The following is a 23,589-nucleotide window of genomic DNA, read 5'->3' on the forward strand; positions in this document are numbered from 1 at the left end:
GGAGAACCTTGTCCATGTTTGGATGAGGAATGTGCTGTGGATCTGAAGCTGGAAAAGTAGTTCAGAGCAAGCCTGGGTGCGCTGCTTTTCTGCCTCAGATCCAAAGCACAGAACAATTTCTAATCTGAACACAGAAGTCCCAAATCAAGATGTCTTGGCTCCCGAGTACCACCCATCTCGAACCTGCTAACGTGGATGCTGAAGTCACCACGGACAGTGCCTGGTTTGGCTTCAGCTGGGTTTGTCTCTCCCACCATGGCCCGGGAAGTCTTGACAACGTTGCAACCTTCCCACACCTGCAAGGTATAAGGGGGAAAAAAGAGCAAAGCTGTGAAATTGGACTAACATCAGAAAGAGAAACAGCCCTGCTGGGTTGAATCTGAGCTGCAGAGAGTGCCCAACATTTGTAACCTATTTTGTGTCATGTTTATTAATTTATGTACTTCCTTAAATTTATTACAGCCACCCACTCCAAAAGACTCTGCTCTATCTAAGCCTGGATTCACACAACATGCTAAACCCAGGTTAACAACGGCTGGGTTTACAGAACATGCATAGATCACATAATCCACATGATGGTGGATGATGATCAGGTTCATGTAGGGTGCTAAGACAAGGGCCCTGTTCCCACTGTAAACTGAACCACAATCTACCCAGCTCCATTTTTGCTGGCTGGGGAATTCTGGGAGTTGAAGTCCACACATCTACAAGTTGCCAAGGTTGAGAAATACTGGGATAGATTATAGAAAAAAGAGAGTCATGATGTAACTTTAGAGAGAGAGGTTACAATATGTTGTACTTATAACTGCTGTGAAGAATATCAGAAGCCACTTCTTTATGCCTTTATATCTTTTTTATATATCTTTCACTCTTTTTCCTACTTTCTATTTTCTTTTCTTATTGCACTTTTAGCTTTTTCTGTCATTTGTCTTTCTTTTTTTGTCTTCTCTGTTCTAATTTAGTTTGTATTAGTTCTTATTATTGCTCTTAAAACTTTTAAATATATGCACATAGAGAATGAGAGAAAGACAGACCCTTCGCTCCTGAAGGGAAACTGGGCATTCTAATCCTCTCCAGTATAGAAAACGGTATATACTGGACCAGTATAGAAAGTCATTTAATATTTTGCTAAAACCAGTGGTTGCAAATAAATGTATATGCATGTACGCAAGTCACTTTACCATGGCAACGACGGGCCCGGAGGTCATGTACTGAAGCAGGTCGTGGTAAAACGGCTTCCGGCGCAGCTCATGGTAATGTTCAGCCAGGATCCCTTCAGTGGCCTGCAAGGAAAGGAACAGCCATGGTGAACCAGTGGCAAGGACCCCAATCCCACTTCCTTTACTGGAGCAGACTGGTTGCATTTGGCCAGAAATGGGGAGCCTTTTCTTGGTTCAGTCCTGATGAGTTTCACCATCTTCAGTATCTTTGAATTTTTAAAAAGAACGAAGTCCAAAGACCAAATGAGTGGCCCCAGTTGTACTGTATGATGGAACCCCAATTATCCTTAACTACAACCACAGGGATGTTTTCATGGAAGGGGTGGTGAGGCAAAATCAAAATGGCGATCAGATGACCATGGGATGCTGCGACAGTCATAATATGAACTGGTTGACAAGTGCCCAAATTGTGATCATGTGACTGCGGGGATGCTGTGATGGTCGTAAGTGTGAGGACCAGTCACAAGTTGGTTTTCCCAGCACCAATGTAAGTCCAAACCATCACTAAATGAATGGTTGTTAAACGAGGACTACCTGTATAGATTTATAATCTATAGATTTATAGGTTATTCTACTCCACCTCCCTGCTAAACCACCACCAAAGCACTGAGTCATAAGAAAAATAACACAGAATATCCCACCTAAGCAATCAAAACTATTTTTTAAAAAAAGCAGCTAGAATCATCTTAAAACTGTGAAAAGCATGAGAAAAGCAACAGAGGTTGCTCAAAAAGGGCAACATAAAGAAATGGGCCCCATGCCTTTCCTAAATTCAAGACAGCAGTGGCCAATCATAACTCTAAAGCAGGAATGGGCAATCCATGTCCTTGCAGATGTTATTGTTCCCAGCATGCCTCACTGTGGGCCATCTCAGCTGAGGCTGTTGGGAGTTGTAGTTCAACAACATCTGGATGACTTTGTTCTCCCTACCATTATGGGGCACGTCCCAGACTGAGAACAACGCTAAAGCAAACTCTGATTTACGTCACCCAACCATTGGACTTTCCAAGTAAAAGGCTGGTAACCTCAAGGCATCAGTTTTGCAAAACCTATGGGTTCATGGTGGACAAGAGTCCCGAGAACAGTGTTTCTCAACCTTGGCAACTTTAAGATCCCTGGAATTCTGGGAGTTGAAGTCCAGCCATCTTAAAGTTGCTAAGGTTGAGAAATGCTGCCCTAGAAGGTCCCTTCTGTGCAATGCAGGTAAGGAACCAAAACCCTTAGCTGCGGAATTTCCCTTCCAGCTTTTCAGAGGGATAGAAAATTCACCCCTTTGTGGTTGCCAATTTGTGGTAGAACAACCCCTTCTCCTTGCGTGCTTTTAACAGGGGCTCCATCAGCAGCCAAAGATTTTCAACAGTCCCCCGGTCGGAGGAGATGGGCGGTGACAAATTTGATAGGTAAATAAATAAATAAATATACTGTAAACCACGGCCTTTTTAAAAGCCCAAGCCTTGAGGCTGGTTAGAAAGTTGGCAACGCTCCCCTTTTTCATGGAAATAGCGCCCCTGACTTCCCATCTCCTCCCCCAGCACAAGTGAGGGGATGGGGGGGCAGAGCTAAAGGTTTTAATGGGTGGGATTCTCATGCAAACACAGGTCTCAGGTGTCCCCCCCCCAATGCTTACCTGGAGTAACTTGAGGCCCACAAGTTTGAAGCCGCGTCTCTCAAAGCGTTTGATGACGTCCCCCACCAGCCTCCTCTGGACCCCGTCCGGCTTCACCGCAATTAGTGTGCGCTCCTGCAGTTCAGCTACGCCTGCCAAGCAAAGGAATTTGGTCCATTCTATCTAAATTCTATCCGGAGAACAACCGAATCTGCACCAAACAGCCTTCCTCAACCTGGTGGCCGTAGTACCCCTGAAGAATGCCAGGCTGGGGTACTGAAGCCCATCCTAGGGAGACCAACCTGATTTCTGGACGATTTCGAGGTGACAAAAGGAAGGGGATTTTCGCAAGGAGTGGACTTAAACTGTGGAACTCCTTGCCACAAGATGGCAACGCGGCGCCTGACTGGGAAAGGAGCTTTGCCAAATTCGTGGAAGATGATATTAAGTCATTAAGGCTGTTGATATTATTGTTATTATTTATTAAACTGAACTATGGCTCACAGAATAAGCCACAATTGGTTGGATTCACACACCATGCTAAGCCATAACCCATGGTTCATGAACCCTGGTGACGGGGTTCACACATGCTAAGTCATGAAGGGACAAGCCACACTGATGTCCTGCCTTTAGTTCATTCATTCATTCGTTCGTTTGTTCATTCATTATATTTATATAGTTTTCTGCTACTGGCAATTTGGTTCCAGGAATACAGGGCTAGATTGGCCTTTGGGGTGATCCAGCATAGCTGTTTCTCAGCCCTTTGCAGCCTCATTAATTTACAGGCATTTGCTTCTACAAAGAGTTGAATGTCAATGCCTACACAAGTAAACAAGAGGCTAGACCTCAGCGTTCTTGGCCAAAGCAGGGCTGCGTCTCTGTAAAGCAAACACCAAGAGACCTGGAAGTAGATCTGCTTCCTGGCCTTGACCCCAACTGTAGCTTAAAGCAATCTGATTCAGCCGGAGTTTCACAGGCGTCGCTTTCTCACCCCTCCCCAGCCTGTCCGGTTCTCGGTACCCATCCCCTTGTCTGCCTAAGAAGGGGACCGCTCAGCCTTACCCCCCCCCCCCCGAGCTTCAGGGATCTGGAAGAACTGCACTCGCTTTTGGAAATCCTGGGGATCAGATTGCCCATAATTAAATCCAGCCGATCCCAGTGAAGGGCTCTCTTGAGTTTCCAAGGTCAGCAAAGGCAGGCCTGACATGCTCCAAACACCAAGGGCCTCCTGGTGATTAATTTGCTGTTTGGCAGTTGCCTGCGAAGATCCCTGGCGAGATGAAATTGGGTGTCTCTGCAAGGAACAGGGCCACCCAGGCTTTGTGATCCAAGCTGTGTGGGTGTGCGCACACATACACACACCCACATGTGTGCGATGTCCTAAGGAGATGCGTCTGTCCCTATAGCTACTGTTCCAGATCAGCACATGGCAAACTGTCTGGAAGAAAAGTCCCTAGAGGTGGAGCACGTCAGCGCTTCAAGGAAGAAGAGTCACACTCAGGTGGGGTCTCAGGGTGAATCAGGGTGTCATCTGCTAGACTTCATCAGTAAGACTCACTGGGCAAGGTAACGGCCATGGGGTCTTTCTTTTATTTATTTTATTCAGTTTGGAAGGCTGCCCAACTCCAGAATGACTCTGGGTGGCTTACCTAATTCAAAAGAGAAAAAGAAAACTTGTACGTATATTTTCAGTAGGAGGGCTTTGAATGCTGCACCACAGGTAGTCCTTGCTTAACGACTGTTCATTCAGCAGCTATCTGGAGTTATGACAGCACTGAAAAAACGGACTTACGCTCCTTGCACTTACGACCATCACAGTGTCCCCAGTCACATGATTGCAATCTGGGCACTTGGCAGCCGTCATGCGTTTACGACGGTTGCAGCATCCTGAGGTGATGTGATCACCATTTTCAACCTTTGCAGCTGGCTTCCGATAAGCAAAATCAATAGGGAACCGTGTGGTTTACTTAATGACCACTGCAAAAATGGTCGTAAAATTGGGTCCAGATTCGCTTAACAACCACATTGCTTAGTGATCTAAATTCCGGTCCCAATTGTGGTTGTTAAGCGAGGACTATCTATATACTTTAACATCATTGACCCAAAGTCAAAACCAAACAGGGGGCTTAGCAGAACATGTGAACTAAGCCATACATGTGCCTTGTATGGGTTCAGTATTGTGTGCTGGGTAAACCCAAGGGCTAGGATTTGTAACCCGTGGCCAACGACTTAGTGTGTTATACACATCTGGCCAAGTGTCCTTTATTCAGTGAGTCACAGTGAAGCAAGGACGTTTTTTGGTCTATAAAGTCCATCTGTGTTTCATCAGAAGGCATCAGGTCTGATTTAGCAGTGTTCTTGGGTCGGCTAAGCGGCCACTTGCTGCTCTTTCCTTGCCTCCCCAACAGCTGTCCTAACAGGATCCTGGTTCTTCTCACTCTGGAAGAGCCAACTCAAAAATCCAGCACTCCTTGAAAATGGAGCGCACCCCTAGAAAGCCAGGGTCAGAATCCTCCCTAATCAACAAGTATCTTGAGAGCAAGCGCTCTGAAGTTCTTCACTGGGTTTGTTATTATCACCACTGGAAGCCCCAAGACGACATTATAGATTTGACCTTCCTGTTTGGCCTTTCCAGCCCTGCCCTTTTCAATTTTCTGCAGCCTCCCCACACTACGCAAGCAATGCCAGATTCAGTCATACCAAAGCGCAGCCCTAAACATTCATTCTTCCGCTCATCTTCCAACGTGAACTACCCCATCATTGATCAGGAACATCTTGCTGCTGGCTAGTCAGAGGCAGCACCAGAGACCTCAAAGAACCTTCATAAGTGGGAGGAACTTTTCAACCATGTAGGATGTTCTTTTGTTGACCTCAAAGTGCCCATTCTTGAAACTCTTCTGTGGAAAAATAGCTAAAGGATCACTTTTCAGAAAGTTCAGTGTTATTACTTTGTGGGCTTACTGAAGTATGCTACCACAGATGCAGTTTTGCTCATGGGTGCCTCCATCTTCGAGTTAATGTGAACACTCCTTAGTGAATAGTCGGGATCATTCATTTGTGGACACTTAAACTTTCACACAATTATCACACTTAACATTTCTTGCAATTCATCTGTCTCCCCTTTCTCTCTGTGCCAACCTGGGCTTGACTAAAAGCTAAGCAAGATCAGACATTCTTCGAGACTCTAAAGAACCAGAAGTTGGTTAGATCCAAAGGAGACATACTGGAATAAAGCAATGGCAATCCACGTCAGTACTGTTGACAAGAAAATTACATGGAAGGGGCCATGAAATCTCCGAGTCAAGCTTGACTTGGCAACTTTACTTTTTTGCCTTCTTTCACCTCTCCAAAGTTGTCAGTTATTGGTATCAATCTAAGCTAACATCTCAGGAAGTGATGTTTAGTCAACTGCAACTTCCTTCAAGGTTTATTTCTCTAGGGCTGAGCTGGTGGGAGCTATATGCATCTTAATGAATAAACAACCAATTAACAGCTTCCTTGTAGAAAGGATCATAATTCAGTAGGAGAGCAGTTGGTTTGGCTAAAGAAGACCTCCAATGTTAATATTCAGCACTGACTTGATCAAAGAGGGATCGGGAGAGGGTGATGATGCTTCTGCCTGAGAACTCCAGATCAACTGCTAATCAGAGTGACTATTACTGAACAAATGGAGAATTAGTTCAGTTCACACACCTCACAAAAGCAGGTTTGTTTTAATTGAGTGTAGTGGCAACAAGTGGGTTCACGCCACTGTAGTCCAACCAATCATATGACAATTTAACCCAAGGTGTGAACTCAGCCGATGTCTGACCTGTTGTAGGGCAACCTTTTATATTTCTGGGGATTATTTTTCTGGTCTCCAATTTAAAATTCCCCAAATGTTGGTTGAGGAAGAGAGGATATGATCGCATTATTCAAAATTGTTGACCATCACAGGCTAATTCCAAGGAGCCACCACAGCCCAATACACTTCATAGTGCTAAAAGTTACTTGTTGGACCTGAACGGGTTTCTCTTTAAGAGAGCTGCTCTTGATGCTTAGGATGTTTTAAAATTAAAATGTGAAATCCATTCTCTGCTTTACAGGGGGAAAACCAGTCTAAGTAGCTGACAGATGCCCTCTTAACAATTTTCAAGTTGAAGCATCAAACTTTGAGAACTTTTAGCTTATCCAGTTCCCAAGACTTGGAAAAAGCAGTGAAAAGCGTAAAGCTTTACGCTCCGAACTTTTTTGCCCCTCCTTTTCCCAGTGGCATTAACTTCCTGGCGATGGTGTGTAGCTCTGGAAAGCAAGAAAGAAGAAGCTGAATATTATTGAAAAGGCAGGGAAGAGTTACCGGAAGACAAGGCTGGGAAGAGCAAAGGACCAAGTTTAACTTCATATTAAGCTATGTTGGAACTTGCTTCTTTGCAGCCTAATGCATCGTGTAAACCAAAGCATCGGAGGTTTTCAAACCATGGCTTGTGGCTCAGTGTGTTCAGTAAGCCTTACTCAACAAGCTATTAATTAAATAAACTTAGGGTTTTATGCACTTTGTCCCTTTGCCTAGTTCATGGCAGGATCCAAGTTTAATAAAAATAAATAAATTGCAGCATTGCAAAGGCAACAGGACCCATTAAAGAGGGATATGTTTAATTAGAGCAGTGTTTCTCAACCTCAGCAAGTTTAAGATGTGTGGACTTCAACTCTCAGTTGGCTGGCTGGGGAATTCTGGGAGTTGAAGTCCACACATCTTAAACTTGCTGAGGTTGAGAAACACTGAATTAGAGGAATTATAATGGCATGATTTGTGTCTGTCTTTCTGCAAGAGGCAGCACCTGATTGTCCACCTCCAGGTTTTAAAGCTGAAGGAGGTCAGGCTGGTGAGGAGACCACCAGGGGATCCTAGTTTTGTTGGCTAAAGGGTGGGGGGAGTTGGCAAAAGATTCCAGAGGAAGCCTTCACAGCACAATTAGCAAACTCAGTTGTCACCGCTGGGATCCCCTCGGTTGGTTGGAAGCAGCATCCGTATCTGCTGAACTGGGACGCCATCCACCTAGGCTGATGCCACTCCGAATCTGATGGCTTGTTCAGATACCCAAAGGCTCGGGGATTCTGTGTGTTCAACAAAGGAACCTAGAATCTGACACGAAGTTTCATCGACGCCCTCGCTAGCCCTGTGAGGTAGGCCTGCGGAGCCCCTGGTTCTCATTCAGCCTTGCTCAACCCGGCCTGTCTCCAGAAACGCCGCCCTTCAACTTGGCGGGGAGCGAGGAGTTCAGTCCCCGCTTCCTCCCCAGCGATCATCAACGGTGCCCAGCCCGCCCGCGCCCGCCCCCGCCCTTGCCGTTGCTCTGGAGAATGAGCAGCTCGGAAAGCGAAAGCCGAGGGACCGCGAGCCCGCCGAAGTTGCCCCTCTCCGCCTTCCCCGAGGGATGCTTCGCCAGGTGTGCCCCGCCGCAGCTTCCTTCTGCAGAGATGCCCAAGCCGGGCGCCCCAGAGTTGCCAACCTGCGCCCAGGCGCAGCGCTGCCTTCCGCCGCCTTTGCGCCCAGGGCGCGCAGCCTTCGGGGAGGCGGGGAGGGAGGGGCCCGCCTCGTCCGCCAGCGAGCCCCCGTCGCCCCCCGTCCCGGAGCCCCTCACTCACCCGAGCTGTACAGCCGCCCTCCGGGGAGGCGAGGGCAGGGCGCAGCCGGCAGCGGCTGGAGGCTCGCCAGGCACCCCACGCGCCACAGCCCCCGCGCCAGGCAGCGCTGGAGCACCCCCATGCCCGCCTGCCTGTCGAGCCGGGCAAGAGGGGCCGGCCGCCCAGCCGCGTTTATAGCCTCGGGGGCCGCTGTCCTGCTCCTGCAGCAGCAGCAGCCCCCTTGGCTCCACCCCAGGGCCGGAGGGCGGGCCGGGCGGAAGGCTGGGGGCTGCCGCCGGGTTTCCTCTAAAGAGGCCGGCCGGCCGGCCCTCGACGGCCGCCGCCCGCCCAGCCTCCCGGGCGCGCTCCCGCGGCTCTTCGGACTGCAGAGCCGGTGCCCAGCAGTCCATGGGGCTTAGCAGCCTCCCCTGTGAAAGAGGTCCAGTAGAGGCGGGGATGGTGGCCTCTTCCCCCCATTCTCGTTTCTGCATCCAAAGGGGAGAGGGAAAGTCCCGATAAAGACCGGCGAGGCAAAGGGCCTTTTTCTCCATCAGCCCGAGTTGGGTGCAGTGGGTCAAGCTGAAGCCAGAACTGCCGATCATCACTGGACCCCATTAGTTCCCTCCCAAGAAACCCATACAACTGGCAGTGGCACCCCCTGAAAAAGATCTCCTTCCATCAATTCTCTCTGTAGAACGCTGCTGGGAAATTAACTTAGTTTACAAGCATGCTAGCCCATGGTTTGCTCTAGCAGTTGTGATACCTGTAAGAAACCCTGGCCAACAGTCCATGGCTTATCACTGGTTGGGAAACAGAGACACCACTCTACCTTTGTGCACAGACGTGAAAATCTATACAGTACCAAAATTATTACATACAGTACTTCTGAAAGCCAAAACGTTCCACCACCGAGCCGGACAACAGACTAGATGGTCCTTCCTTTTATTAGTGGTTGTGGTACTTCTTTTCTCTGCCATACACATCCCCCCCCCCGCTCCCCCCAACCCCATCAAATTTTAGAGTGGAATCTGCGTGGGACAAGCCACACATTCTCCAGATCCTGCATGTGATCCGTAAGACACACAAATCTGTTGCCCTTAAAAGTCTTCATAGTCCCGGGGCCTTCTCAGAACGACAAAATCTCCAAACTAGGCGTATTTTCATTGCATACAATGGGCATGTGTTATTATATAATCAAAGAGCTCGATGCCATATTGATGGGGGGGGGGGGGAAGCAGCCAAAAGCTTCTTCATGGACCCTTCGGAATTTTATAGGCCTAACCCAACCCTGCCGCACACTTGCGCCACCCGATTAGTGGGGTGAGTTCCTGTAGCCAAGCAGAAACTTCTACCAATTGACCGTGTACCACCAGCATTGCTGTTTTGGATTGGATCATACATCTGGCGTGTTAATGGATTGGGACACAGCTCTGGCAAAGCTCACTTTCAAAACTTGGGCAAGGGAACTTATCTTTGTTGTAAAAATAACGTGGACTGTAACCTTCTGAGCAAAAAAGCAAAGGAAAAAGGAAGGAAAAAACCCTTCCATTTTATAATGGAAGGCAGACAGACATACTTCACACATGGTTTTTCAACAATTCCCTGTTGAATAAAGCAGAGTGATCTGGACCCACATTAAGCTATGAAGGACTGACAAAGCACAATCACGGGTGGCACAACAGGCTAAACCAAAACCAAATATGCCACATTATGCCTTATGGTTCTGTATGAACCCAGCCATTTGTACAAACCACGCCCTTGTGCCGTACGTTCAACAGATCATTATCTCGTTAGTATCCGCTCCATTTTTCATTATAAATGCATCATAATTCCCTGTCACTGACTGCCATACACCAGAACAGTTAGGTTTATATAAACCAAATAATCCCAGATTTGGGGACCTAGTCAAAATACATCCCAAAGAAAGAGAAAACCAAGAAGGCAAAATGGCTGTCTGCTGAGACACTAGAAGTAGCCCAAGAAAGAAGGAAAGCAAAAGGCAATAGTGATAGGAGGAGATATGCCCAATTAAATGCAAAATTCCAGAGGTTAGCCAGAAGAGATAAGGAATTATTTTTAAACAAGCAATGCGTGGAAGTGGAAGAAGACAATAGAATAGGAAGGACAAGAGACCTCTTCCAGAAAATTAGAAGCATTGAAGGTAAATTCCAGGCAAAAATGGGTATGATCAAAAACAAAGATGGCAAGGACCTCACAGAAGAAGAGATCAAGAAAAGGTGGCAAGAATATACGGAAGACCTGTATAGGAAGGATAACAATATCAGGGATAGCTTTGACGGTGTGGTCAGTGAGCTAGAGCCAGACATCCTGAAGAGTGAGGTTGAGTGGGCCTTAAGAAGCATTGCTAATAACAAGGCAGCAGGAGACGACGGCATCCCAGCTGAACTGTTCAGAATCTTGCAAGATGATGCAGTCAAGGTAATGCGTGCTATATGCCAGCAAATTTGGAAAACACAAGAATGGCCATCAGATTGGAAAAAATCAACTTATATCCCCATACCAAAAAAGGGAAACACTAAAGAATGTTCAAACTATCGAACAGTGGCACTCATTTCACATGCCAGTAAGGTAATGCTCAAGATCCTGCAAGGTAGACTTCAGCAACTCATGGAGCGAGAATTGCCAGAGGTACAAGCTGGGTTTAGAAAAGGCAGAGGAACTAGAGACCAAATTGCCAATATCCGCTGGATAATGGAAAAGGCCAGGGAGTTTCAGAAAAACATCTATTTCTGTTTTATTGACTATTCTAAAGCCTTTGACTGTGTGGACCATAACGAATTGTGGCAAGTTCTTAGTGGTATGGGGATACCCAGTCATCTTGTATGCCTCCTGAAGAATCTGTATAACGACCAAGCAGCAACAGTAAGAACAGACCACAGAACAACGGACTGGTTTAAGATTGGGAAAGGAGTACGACAGGGCTGTATACTCTCACCCTACCTATTCAACTTGTACGCAGAACACATCATGCGACATGCTGGGCTTGAGGAATCCAAGGCTGGAGTTAAAATCGCTGGAAGAAACATTAACGATCTCAGATATGCAGATGATACCACTTTGATGGCTGAAAGCGAAGAGGAACTGAGGAGCCTTATGATGAAGGTGAAAGAAGAAAGTGCAAAAGCTGGCTTGCAGCTAAACCTCAAAAAAACCGAGATTATGGCAACCAGCTTGATAACTGGCGAATAGAGGGAGAAAATGTGGAAGCAGTGAAAGACTTTGTATTTCTAGGTGCAAAGATTACTGCAGATGCTGACTGCAGTCAGGAAATCAGAAGACGCTTAATCCTTGGGAGAAGAGCAATGACCAATCTCGATAAAATAGTGAAGAGCAGAGACATCACACTGACAACAAAGGTCCGCATAGTTAAAGCAATGGTGTTCCCCGTAGTAACATATGGCTGCGAGAGCTGGACCATAAGGAAAGCTGAGAGAAGGAAGATAGATGCTTTTGAACTGTGGTGTTGGTGGAAAATTCTGAGAGTGCCTTGGACTGCAAGAAGATCAAACCAGTCCATCCTCCAGGAAATAAAGCCAGACTGCTCACTTGAGGGAATGATATTAAAGGCAAAACTGAAATACTTTGGTCACATAATGAGAAGACAGGACACCCTGGAGAAGATGCTGATGCTGTGGAGAGTGGAGGGCAAAAGGAAGAGGGGCCGACCAAGGGCAAGGTGGATGGATGATATTCTAGAGGGGACGGACTCTCCCTGGGGGAGCTGGGGGTGTTGACGACCGACAGGAAGCTCTGGCGTGGGCTGGTCCATGAAGTCACGAAGAGTCGGAAGCGACTAAACGAATAAACAACAACAAAAAGTCACTGGTACATGGTTGGGGGTCCTAAAAACTTGCCTTTCATTCAAAGTTAATTGCTGGACTTGGAGGAGATCAATATAAAATCTTGCATTTGGTCTTTCTCCTTCCAAAGCAGGATGATCACAAAGAATGGACAAAGAACATGAGGACCAGGTTTCATGGAAATTCAGAGGATTTGTGGTCAATATAAAGAATATCAAATTAGAAGGGATTAAGAGGAAACACATAATGTCAGGCTGGGCTGGGTTAAACCTGCCAATATATCCACACCTATGTACCTAAATGGTTCTGGAAAAAAAAAGTTTAGGTCCTTTCAGCTAAAGAGGTTTGGCTAGAGAACATCAAACCAAGGCCATGTTCTTCACAAACATGTTTTTATCTCCACATGGTAAATAATGGAAGATGCTACCTAACCTGGTTATTCAGCCCTGCCAATCTCTCAGGCCCTGCAATATTGCTCTAAAATAGAGATGATCAATTATCAATTATAGTTTCGTGAGACAAACGGGTCCCCACCAGGTGCTACGTCATCCTGCCTTCTGCTAAGTAAGTTGAGAAACTATGAGCTGGAAGAGGTTGGACTGGGAAAGGGTGGGTACAAATCCCTCACTGGATAGAATCTTTTATCTCAGGTCTACTGACCTCCCCAAGCTAACTTCAGCACTGCCGATCAGCGGGGAGAATAAAAATTAGGACAGTTACACCACACCTGATTCAAGAAAACACGATGAATAAAGATGACCTCGCCTATCAAATTTGGCAGAAATGTGCAGATTGGAAGCAAAGTTGCTGTACATGCTCTGCTATGGCCTTGCAGATGTTTTTTTGAAGGTGTGGCCACCTGGCAGACTCTCTTGGAAGGACTCCACCTGCCACTCACAGGAGAGGGAAGTTCCTGCATTAAACCAAATCACCCCTACCTTGCCTTTCCACACTCAAGGGCAAGGCAGATGGCTTTGAGCCCCACAACAGAATGCAACAACGGGTTAAAAAAAAAGAGTGGTTTAAACACCAAAGCAGCTAATGCACACAAATGCCTCCCTCAACACAAACACATTATGTTATCTTAATTTGGGGCTGAGGTTTCATTTTGGGAGTGACACTTAATTTCACTTACAAAACTTTTCTCAAGTGTTTCGGAGGCAGAAGCGGACAACTGGCCAAACGCAAGAAGCCAGGCTGGGGCACCATGCATATGCCAGCTGATGATTCTACAAGAGGAACAGTCCACCAGCAGAAATTAAGAGGCCCATCAGGCCTTTTTCCAGGGCATTTCACTTTCTCCAAACTTGTCCACTGATCCCAACCCCCAACCTGGCTGTAATCAGCTCAGCTCAGTTTAAGAGTTCGTTGCTCCTAGAACGATGACCCAGAGAAAATATTAGCACTGCCATCAAGGGCAGACTGTTTCCCTCCCTCCCAGGTGTTAATTCCTGATGCTCTCTTCAGTTCTCATACATAAGTCTAGTTTGATTTTGTTTTTCCCAAAATTTCCACTTCCCCAAATGGTCAGTTTTGGCTGTCTTTCTCCCCTCCCTCCCTCTTTTCTCAAGCTCACGTTTAGACTGGACAATAGCTAAACCAACACAGTGAGGGATGGAGCACTGAACAAGCTTATAATGGCACTGAAACCATAAATGCTGGAAGCTTTTATGAGTAAACTGAACAAATATTTGCACTAACTCAGCACAGATGGGCTCAATCTACAAGGAAGACCACTTTTGATTTCTTGCCTTTAAAACTCCTCAGGTCCATTGTCCCAGCTTTGCTGCTCATGTTCCAAAAATATTTGCCCCTAACTTTGAATTAAAGCCAGTCCCTGGTCTCCTAAACTGAAACGAACTCTTAAGCACGTGCAACTCACTCATTGTCCACTGTTTTTCCCTGGCTCCCTGCTCTGCCTTCTCAGCCCATAAGCATCTGAGGCTAGGAGGACCACACTGGGTAGGGAGGTTTTTCTAAATATTGGTGTTTTAGGAAAGTCTAACCCAAAACATTAAAAACACCACTGCTTTCATCTGACTCCAGACACTATTCAAATAAATCTGTGCCCTTGGCTGATCGATCCTGATGAAGAAAGTATGCACATGGGTAAACAGGCTACCTGCAACTAACAAGGGTTTTTGCAAGCTGCCGATCCCATCGCCAGGCCAGGGACAGAGACTGGGTTTGGGGCAAAAATCGAATCACAGCCACAGACAGATTCCACACTTCGGCACCTGCAAGTTGAAGAACATGGCACCACCACCACCAACGAAAAAAATGCCCCAAGGGCTTCAACCATCAGGTCTGCCAAGATTGTCCTATCTGGAAGGAAAATCACCCATGAGAAAATCTAGAGCTCCAGATTTAAAAATAAACCCAAGAAATGCCAGCAGCATTCACAGAATTAATATGGCACAGGGGCTCAGAGAACGAAGCTGGAGCTTCTGCAGCTTAGCTCAGCCGCCTCTTCTCTAGAGGGCCTTAGGCAGCTCACTCACAGTCCATTTATCAGCAATAAGGAGAAGCATAGTGGTAGTCTACCTTATCGGACTACAAGTAGTCCTTGACCTACGACCATTCGTTTAGCGACCGTTCAAAGTTATGACGGCACTTAAAAAAGTGACTTTTGACTGGTCCTCGCACTTATGACCATCACAGTGTCCCTGAGGTCATGTGATCATCATTTAGGCGTTTGGCAACCGACATGTATTCACAACAATTGCAGCATCCCGGGGTCTTGTGATTGCCATTTGCGACCTTCCCAGCTGGCTCCCAACAAGCAAAGTCAATGGGGGAAGCCGGATTCACTTAATGACCGTGATGATTCACTTAACAGCTATAGCAAAAAAGGTCACATTATTGGGTGTGACTCACTTAACGACTGCTTCACTTAGCGATGGAAGTTCCGGTCCCAATTGTGGTCATAAGTCGAGGACTACCTGTATTGCGAAGAAAAGCATGGCTTTTAAAAAATCAGTATAAAATAGTGCAGTATATGGGGCTGGATTCAAAGTTAATTTACCGATCGTTCAGTCCAAGTGCTCAGACGGAGTATTTCACAACTTGAAGAAATATAATGACCCTCCAGCAATGTCACCTGGACATCCTTGGACCACAATCCTTCTAGGATAGACAGGCTGCTTTCCCATCCGTTTAAAACAACAAAGTAAGCACTTTTTATTTCCATTAAGCACATTTTAGTATCACAATGGAATGATGAGGGAAAAAAACACATTTTAAAAAAAGAAACAGAAGTCAGTCTGTTGATCTCGCTCTTTCTCCGTAAATCTCCACCAACAGCAGGGAGGCTTCAAGGCATCGTAAAAACGAGAGGGGCGTGATGGGGAGGGCTGTCCTCTCAGCGACAGGGAGGGCAGGCAGGTGGAATGGCGTGAAGGTGGGAACTTCTCAAGTAGACTTTGGCGTTTCTGCCTCATGATTGATGCACAAGACTAGTCACCAGAACCCGCAGACTCGAATGAATGCCACAGTATTAAGACACAAACACCCAGCTGGGGGGAACGGCCTGCATCCGGGCTTCAAGGTCCCCGCAGGAAAAAGAGCTGCCAACTCAGCCGTGAGGACGAGATGGGGGGAAACGAAGGGAGGGGCACGGCGTACGCCTTCCGTGCCTGGCCTGCGCGTGGGGCACTCCGCGCCCCGAAGGCTTATCGAGATTGGAGGGTCAGAGGCAGTGGCCATGCCAGATCCACTCCTTAGGGAGATTCGAACGCGAGTCCGTGGCCAGAAACTACAACTTCACAGTCCCGGGGGGCAAACTATCGTTGCAGAGTCTGTAGTAGCGCAGATCATTGACCAGTCTGTGCACATTCTGGGTGAATGATGGCAGGTCCTGGGAGGGAGAAAGAAAACAGCAGACGGAAGTGGGTTAGAGCAAGGGCAGAATCTTTGCTAGTTGGGAAGGTGGCTGTTAAGCTCTGGTCAGCTGGAGGCTCAGAAAGGAACCAAGCATTTCTCTATCTTTTCTATGGTTCTCTTTTATTAAGCTTCTTTCCCAAAGACTTCCTGGGTATTTAAGTACCGAGGAGTCCTGAAACCTCCCTGTGTGACCAAGAGAACAGCAGATTCTACGGTGAAGGAAGAGACCACTGTACGATGGGCTTCTTACACCACAGCGCCTCATCACACGGGCTTCCTTGTTCTGGCTGAGCATGATGGGGGACGCAGCCCCTGTGCTTCGTAAACTCAGTTCATGGATGAGTTTGAGGCATGTGAAGCCTTTGCTGGGAGAGAGGGCACAGCGCGATGGAAAACATTTAATTTTCGGTCGGATCTCATGAGAATGTAAGTGTAGTACACCTGTGTTTGGGAAGGTTACATTTACCGAATAAAACCCTATGAAGGAACACTGGCAATTCCTACGGAAAGTTTGGATTTACCAGGCCTTCGATGAAAAGCAGATGAGCTTTCTCAATCAATTTTCCTTTCCAAGGGTATTATCTGATGAAAAGTCACTAAGCCAATGTAGAAATGCACAAGCAAACAATTCAAAGTTCATGGTTCTGGGGAACAATTTCTATTTCTATGATTCTCAGAAAGTAAGTGCCGGTCTACATTCCCAGAATGCCTCCCGAGAAGAGGAATGTGTGGAAATAAGTCCCAAGAACAGCTCAGGACGGCTACGGAATAGGGTAGCTGGGAAACGGCATGGAAGGGACATTCGGATGGCCGTACGTGCCCTTACTATGGCCAAAAGACTGATATTGCAACATTGGAAAGATAAATGTATGGCCCCATTTACTCAATGGATTCAAGACTGGTTACACTTGCCACCTATGAGAGGATTGCCTATACAGGTAGTCCTCGACTTATGACCATAATGGGACCAGAACTTCAGTTGCTAAGCGAGGCAGTAACCCTAAGTGAGTCACACCTGATTTTACTACTTTTTTGCCATGGTCATTAAGCAAATCATGTGGTTGTTAAGTGAATCTGGCCTCCTCCATTGACTTTGCTTGTTGGAAACTGGCGGGGAAGGTCGCAGATGGCAATCACGTGACCCCCGGGTGCTGCAACCACCGTAAATACATGCTAGTTGCCAAGCACCTGAATTTTCATCATGTGACTGTGGGAAGCGGCCACGGTTGTAAGTGTAAGGACTGGTTGTAAGTCACCTTTTTCAGCACAGTTGTAACTTCGATTGCTAAATGAATGGTCGTAAGTCAAGGACTACCTGCAGATGTAGACTTTGTATGGATAAGTGTAATGAAATATGGGACTCATTTATGCAAAATACAGTAGTTTAGGGGAAAGCATGATGGTTATATAATTGTATTAGAAATATATATATTTGCATTGTATTTGCATTAGATAAATATATACATAATTGTAACTCTTTACTGTTGTAATGATATATTTCATATTTTTATTTTACTTTTTTAAGCACCTGTTCTGTATTTCTTTTTTTGATAATGCCTGTATCTTTGTGTATTGTATCTTTTTGTTTTTTTCTTTTCCTGTTATAATTTTAAGATGCAATAAAAAATTATTAATAGTTTAAAAAAAAACCTGTGATGCCCCGGCGAGGAAATGCTACTGGTCACCAGGGACAGAGGAGACCATAAGCCCGCAGAGAACAACCCCGGCCAAGCTTCAGCCCAAATTCACCCTGTCCATTTTGAAGTTCCTCCCGAGGACGCTTTTCTGGTTGGCGTCCACCCCGTCGCAGCTCGCTAAAAACCCCGGGAGAAAGGCCGAGTAGAAGCTGTCGAAGTCCACGGAGGCCATGTTGTAGATGGCAATGCCGATTTCCTCCTGCAGGAGGTCGTGGGATTTGTGGACCAGTACCTGGAGCAGCACGTTCACAAACTGAAAGAGCATTGATGTCTGGAAGATCTTCTGCAGCAAATGGGAAACAAAAAGCGGGCTGAAAATGGCTCTTTGTGCAGAGCTGGCCTGATAGCACCCCACTGAAAGTCCACCATTTAATTAGAGCAGTGTTTCTCAATGTTAGCAGCTTTAAGATGTGTGGACTTCAACTCCCAGAATTCCCCAGCCAGCACCGCTGGCTGGGGAATTCTGGGAGTTGAAGTCCACACATTTTAAAGTTGCTAACGTTGAGAACACTGAGTTAGACGTATATTTGCAGGGTTTTTTTTGTGGGGAAGAGGTTTCAGAAATGGCGCGTACTATGCCTTGCAAGCCAACAGTCCTTCACATACAGGCAGCTGTGGGAAGAACATTTTCTGAGGTTTGCAGAGAAATCAACACTTCCTGCTTTCAAAATAAGGCAGCGTTGCCTTTTACTGATTCCATCAGCAGACTGTGATGCGTTTGCCACGGACAATTCCAGAAAGGGAGAATGCAGCGGGGTGGAGCTAAGATGGCAAGAACGACCGAGAATGCTGTTTCTAGCCCCCGGGGGGGGCCTTCCCCAACCTGGTGCTTTCCAGATGTCCAATGTCGACTCCAAATACCCCTATTACTAGCTAGGAGCAGTTACGCTAATTGGAACCACGGGGGGACACCAGGTTGCAGAAGACTGCAAGCGGGGCCTCTTGTGTCCTTCTTCACAACAGACCACACCTTTGTCACTTTTACCCAGCCAGTCAGAATGGCTGGCGAAGGGAGGGGCTGGAGAAGAGGGCAACTCACCTTGTGGTAGAGTTTCTGCTTTGTGTTCAGAGTCTCCAGGTAGAACAGGTTCTGCTTGAAAAGGTGTATGTCGGGTTGCAGGAAGGACTGGCCAAATGCCTATGGAAGAGAAAAGTCTCAGCAGGGTGCGGCCGGGAACAGCGGATGGCACAGATGGGTACCCAGTGTAACCAGGACTCTTCCACGAACGTACAGACGTGGCCTGAATCCACACTAAGGAGATGTTCCAGCCTGTCTTGAGAACAGGGTTCACAAAACTCTGGAGCAAACCACAGCACCCCCTCCTGAGGGGTTATGCCAACCCAGTGCTTCGGTGGCTGCTTTTGCTCCATCCTCTGCATCAGTGTTTCTCGACCTTGGCGAGAACCTTGGCTAAAGAACGTTTATCTGGTTTGCTTTAAGGATTTGATTGATGTTATTCCCTTTTAAAGACATGGAATTACTGTTTCGAATTGTCTTTGTTTTTTGGGTTTATTGCGATTGGGATTATTAAAACTGTTGTACTATTATGTATAACAGCAGACAACTTATGTGCTTTTTAATTTGATTCTTATTATAGCAGGTAGAAATGTATAGAATAGTTGTAGGAAGGGAATAATTAAATAGGTTTTATCTTTTGGAGGGGAGAAAGATGTTTAGGTTTATATGAACCTTTTTTTCAATACATACATACATACACACATACATGCTCCTCCCCCTTATATTAGAGGAGTAACTGTACTTAGTGATTTTTGTTATGTGTTGAAGTGGAATGACATAGAAATAATGTGGTGTTTTGGTTTAATATAGAGTAAGAGATTGATTATGGAAATTTTTGTATATCCTTGCTGTTAAAAGTTGGAAGCCACATCTTTTTGTAAATTTGAAAAATTTTTCTCTTGTGTTTCCGCACTTTAGTTTTTTTCTTTGTAGTTTATTTTTTTTGTAGTTCTTATTCTTCTCTTGAAGCCTGTTAAAATTTACTATTAAAAAAAAAAAGACATGAACATGCTACTCAGTTGCTCCTGCTTGGTTCTTCTGCTAAGGAAACTGGTAAACAAAGCAGAATGGCCATCTGGGCATGTTTCAGGTTAGGTACTAACTGCGATATCAGTCTTGATGTAGCAAGCCAGGAACCTTGATCTGAGTCTATCATTAAGCAACGTGACGTCTTGGTTTATTGAATTATCATTCCAGATGAGCCAGAACCGCAAGGAATTTTGATTTTTGCTGGCAAGTGCAACAGATATCCCAGCGGCTGGTGAGTGCCACTCTCTTGCAACTGTTCATTAACGTATTGGAAAACCCATTCGGCAAGAATCCCACTTAGGAAACAGAGCAGGGCCTGCTGCCTGTCTCTAGCTGCAGTCTCACCCTTGGCCACTAGCTGTTCTGGTACCTGCATAATGGCAGTGAACTGGGCTTCGTTCTCCATCTGCTCCTCAGCTACTCCTCTCTGGACACTGGCCAGGATGTTGGACTTGAAGAAGTACCGCCAGTTGTGGTGCAGGATCCGAAAAAGCAGCTCGTACAGCTCGGCTTTCACGTCAGGAGAAGATCGCTGGGAGACAAGAAAGCACGCAGTGTTTCAACAGATTCTTCTGACCGGGCTGTTGTGGTCAAAGACAGATGAAAGCCAAAGGCAGTTTGCCAGAGAGGGATCTCACTACAGGGCAAACGCAACCAGTGACCAGGAGTTACTTTTAAGTCATGCCTCTCCAAAGGGGGGGGGGGGGGAAATAGGTTGCTTCTGCAATAAATGCAGTGAATAAAATAAAACCACTGGTCAGCATATTTCTTCATTGACTTTTGCTATTTCTCTATCTCAGTGTTTCTCAATCTCGGCAATTTTAAGATATGTGGACTTCAACTCCCAGAATTCCCCAGCCAACCCATGCTGGCTGGGGAATTCTGGGAGTTGAAGTCCACATATCTTGAAGCTACCAAGGTTGAGAAACACTGCCCTATCTCATTCCTAACTAAAATCATCTCAAAAGGGCTATAAGAGGCAAATTTACAATAAACACTACCCCATACAAGTTAAGGCAATTTACTTGAGAATACAGTACACTCTCTCTTTCTTTCCACATCATAGCATTAGTATTGATGCAGTTTACATGGATGGACCTTCTCAGGGGTGTCCGCAGGGTGTGGTCAAAAAAGTTAAGATGGCATTACACATAAAATTTGGGTGGAGTTTTGACTGCACTGTCATGGTGCTATCTCGTCTTTTGACCATACCCTGCAGAAACCCTGGACCTTCTGCAGCCTCTGGGAAGCTGAAGAATGAGTGTTTGTATACTTCTGGTGTTTTCCTGACAATTTAACTCTGTTGTCACCTGTCAGCCCCACTAGGTAGACTAGACCTGGAAATCAACTCCGCAGGAAAGCTAAAACTAATTTTATTGAGATGGGCTGTTAGAAGAGAATCTCGCAGGTCTGATTGTGCTAGACCTCCTCTTCCTTCTTATACTCCAGTGAATCAGAGAGGCGTCTGCTTGATCCGCTGAATGTTTCAGCCCCTTCTTCTGCACATCTCCATGAAGGTCATCTTTCTGAGCCTCTACACTACCTGCTTCCTGCTGGACAGATGGACCATCTCAACGCTTTGCCACCAAGTCTGTGCAATGTTGACGGACAATGAGCCAGCCCATAACAGCTTCTTCTACCCCCCATGATGTAAAAACCGGCTACAGCTCCTGCTTCTCCCTTGTAGGCTGCCGGCCCTACCTCGGCAACGATTGGGTAGACTTGCTCCATGCAAAGTGCAATGATGTTTGGCAAGAAAGGCTTGAACACTTGACCAGGCTCCTGCACCACCACCTGAAGGATCTTCAGAAATTTCTCCACCACCCGGCAGCCAGTGCTTCCATCATGGAGGATGCTCTCAGCCAGCTGTTCCCTATGGCAAAATGCGCAAAGCCAGTGACTTTCGAGAGATGCTCAAAGCCAGGAGTCCCCCCACCATTTTAAAGTCAGTGAAGAATCAGGAACACGGGGAGTTCTCCCTTTAGACCAGAGTTTCTCAACCATGGCACCTTTAAGATGCGTGGACTTCAACTCCCCGAACTCCCAGCAAGCTGGCTGGGGAATGCTGGAGTTGAAGTCCACACTTCTTAAAGTTGCCAAGGTTGAGAAACACTGCTTTAGACTTGACCCAGGTTCAAACCTCTGCAGGGACTTCTGTACTGAATTCTGGGCTCAAGGAAATCCAAGTATAGAGATGGCATAATCCAGCAGATTACCTGGTAAACATGTTGAGGAATGTTTGTATCACCTGCTCGGTGAAAGGCACCCCCATCTGCACCCTCAGACCTTGGAACAGGGTCAGGAAGAAGCTTAGCATTTTGTCTGTTACGTCTGCAAACCGAAAGAGAGGAGGCAAGAACAACATTCAGAGAAAGGATGATGACAAGCTGCTCTTCTTCCCCACTGAACTGCGTTTTCCAGCTTGTGTCTTCCATCACATGGAGAATGCCACGGGCTGTGAGACATTGGCTCATCTTTCCCAGCAAGTGGAGAAGTAAGTGGCTGATGATGGGGCTCTCCAAACTGCTACAAGTATTTAAAAGAAACAAAAACAAAACCCAGCCAAACAAAAGCCCAATTTAACCTCTTTGTGTCAAGGCAACATAGTGGAATGGTTTCTCTAGTGGCTCTACTAAATCTGGAAGTGCAGAATGGTTGAGAACATTAATTATTATGCCCCATCTTGTAACTATGTGGTAAGACAGCCATATGGACAGGAGGAGAGAGATCCAAACATAACTTAAATCAAGCATGAACATCTGGCAAGGAACTCTCCTGAGGATCACAGTTGAGCTATCCAGAAGTGAAATTCCACTGGATGACAGCTGAGGACAGGATTGCAGTTAAATTGAGAACTGTCTCACTGGGCAGCAATCAAGACTTTTCTGCTCCCCGGGCAACAAGAGGGTCTTGATTGCTGCCTGGGGAGCAGAAAAGTCTTGCCAAGGGGACTGGAAAACATGTAACCCCGCTAAAGGGCATCCAACGAGCCCATTTTTAAACAAGGAAAATAACAGCTGAAATTAGTCAAAGTTAATAAATGAGTGGTTGAAATCTTTCAGCCTTTTCTGATGAGATCTTGACTTACTTTGGGACTGCGATTTGCAGGGCTTGTGAGATTTTGGCCATTTCAGAAAATTATTGTTTTTTAAAATAAAAATGGAGCCTACTTGTCAGTGTTAAGTAATAAATCCGAATGCAAGGCTGCTGCCTGCTACCATCAACAACTGCTGGGCCTTGCTGGGGGAAGCGATGTGGCCTGCTGCTATCTAGCAATGACCACAGTCATGGCCAAAAGTTCACCGTGCAGGAGGGGCTGAAGGACTTTGTTGGGGTCTACATCCTACATCCAACAACCCAACAGCACCATCTCCAAGGTGGGATTAAAATGGGATTAATGAATGCACGAGAGCCAGTTTGGGGTAGCAGTTAAGGCACCAGGCAGGAGACCGGGAGTTCTAGTCCCGCCTTGGGCACAAAGCCAGCTGGGGGACCTTGGGCCAGTCCCTCTCTCTTGGCCCTAGGAAGCAGGCAATGGCAAACCTCTTCTGAAAAACCTTGCCGAGAAAACTGCAGGGACTGGTCCAGGCAGCCTCCAAGAAACGGAACAATTGAATGTATTAAAAAAAAAAGAATGCACACATATTGAGTTATTTATTTCCACAGATTAGATTTTAGTTCAAAATGAAGGGCTCTTCCCCTGTGTTTGCGG

General features: G+C 46.3%; 2 protein-coding genes across 3 annotated transcripts in view; both read right to left on the bottom strand.

Moving 5' to 3' along the window:
* LOC134505381 (nucleoside diphosphate kinase A-like) overlaps positions 1-8,703 on the bottom strand; it is a 10,454-nt gene extending 1,751 nt beyond the window's left edge. Inside the window, exons 1-4 of the mRNA XM_063315064.1 lie at positions 8,452-8,703; positions 2,848-2,978; positions 1,182-1,283; positions 184-296 (exon numbers count right to left, since the gene is read on the bottom strand). Of these exons, the coding sequence (XP_063171134.1) occupies positions 184-296; positions 1,182-1,283; positions 2,848-2,978; positions 8,452-8,572 (467 nt within the window). The 5' untranslated portion in view covers positions 8,573-8,703. The remainder of the gene's footprint in view (positions 1-183; positions 297-1,181; positions 1,284-2,847; positions 2,979-8,451) is intronic.
* Positions 8,704-15,406: 6,703 nt separating this feature from the next.
* Positions 15,407-23,589, bottom strand: part of XPO6 (exportin 6) — a 48,820-nt gene continuing 40,637 nt past the window's right edge. For both annotated transcript variants that reach the window (XM_063315129.1, XM_063315128.1), the window contains exons 19-24: positions 22,094-22,208; positions 21,579-21,750; positions 20,248-20,409; positions 18,870-18,968; positions 17,883-18,113; positions 15,407-16,107 (exon numbers count right to left, since the gene is read on the bottom strand). In XM_063315129.1, the coding sequence (XP_063171199.1) occupies positions 16,006-16,107; positions 17,883-18,113; positions 18,870-18,968; positions 20,248-20,409; positions 21,579-21,750; positions 22,094-22,208 (881 nt within the window). In that variant the 3' untranslated portion in view covers positions 15,407-16,005. The remainder of the gene's footprint in view (positions 16,108-17,882; positions 18,114-18,869; positions 18,969-20,247; positions 20,410-21,578; positions 21,751-22,093; positions 22,209-23,589) is intronic.

Source organism: Candoia aspera, chromosome 14, assembly GCF_035149785.1.
Source record: "Candoia aspera isolate rCanAsp1 chromosome 14, rCanAsp1.hap2, whole genome shotgun sequence".
Taxonomy (NCBI): domain Eukaryota; kingdom Metazoa; phylum Chordata; class Lepidosauria; order Squamata; family Boidae; genus Candoia; species Candoia aspera.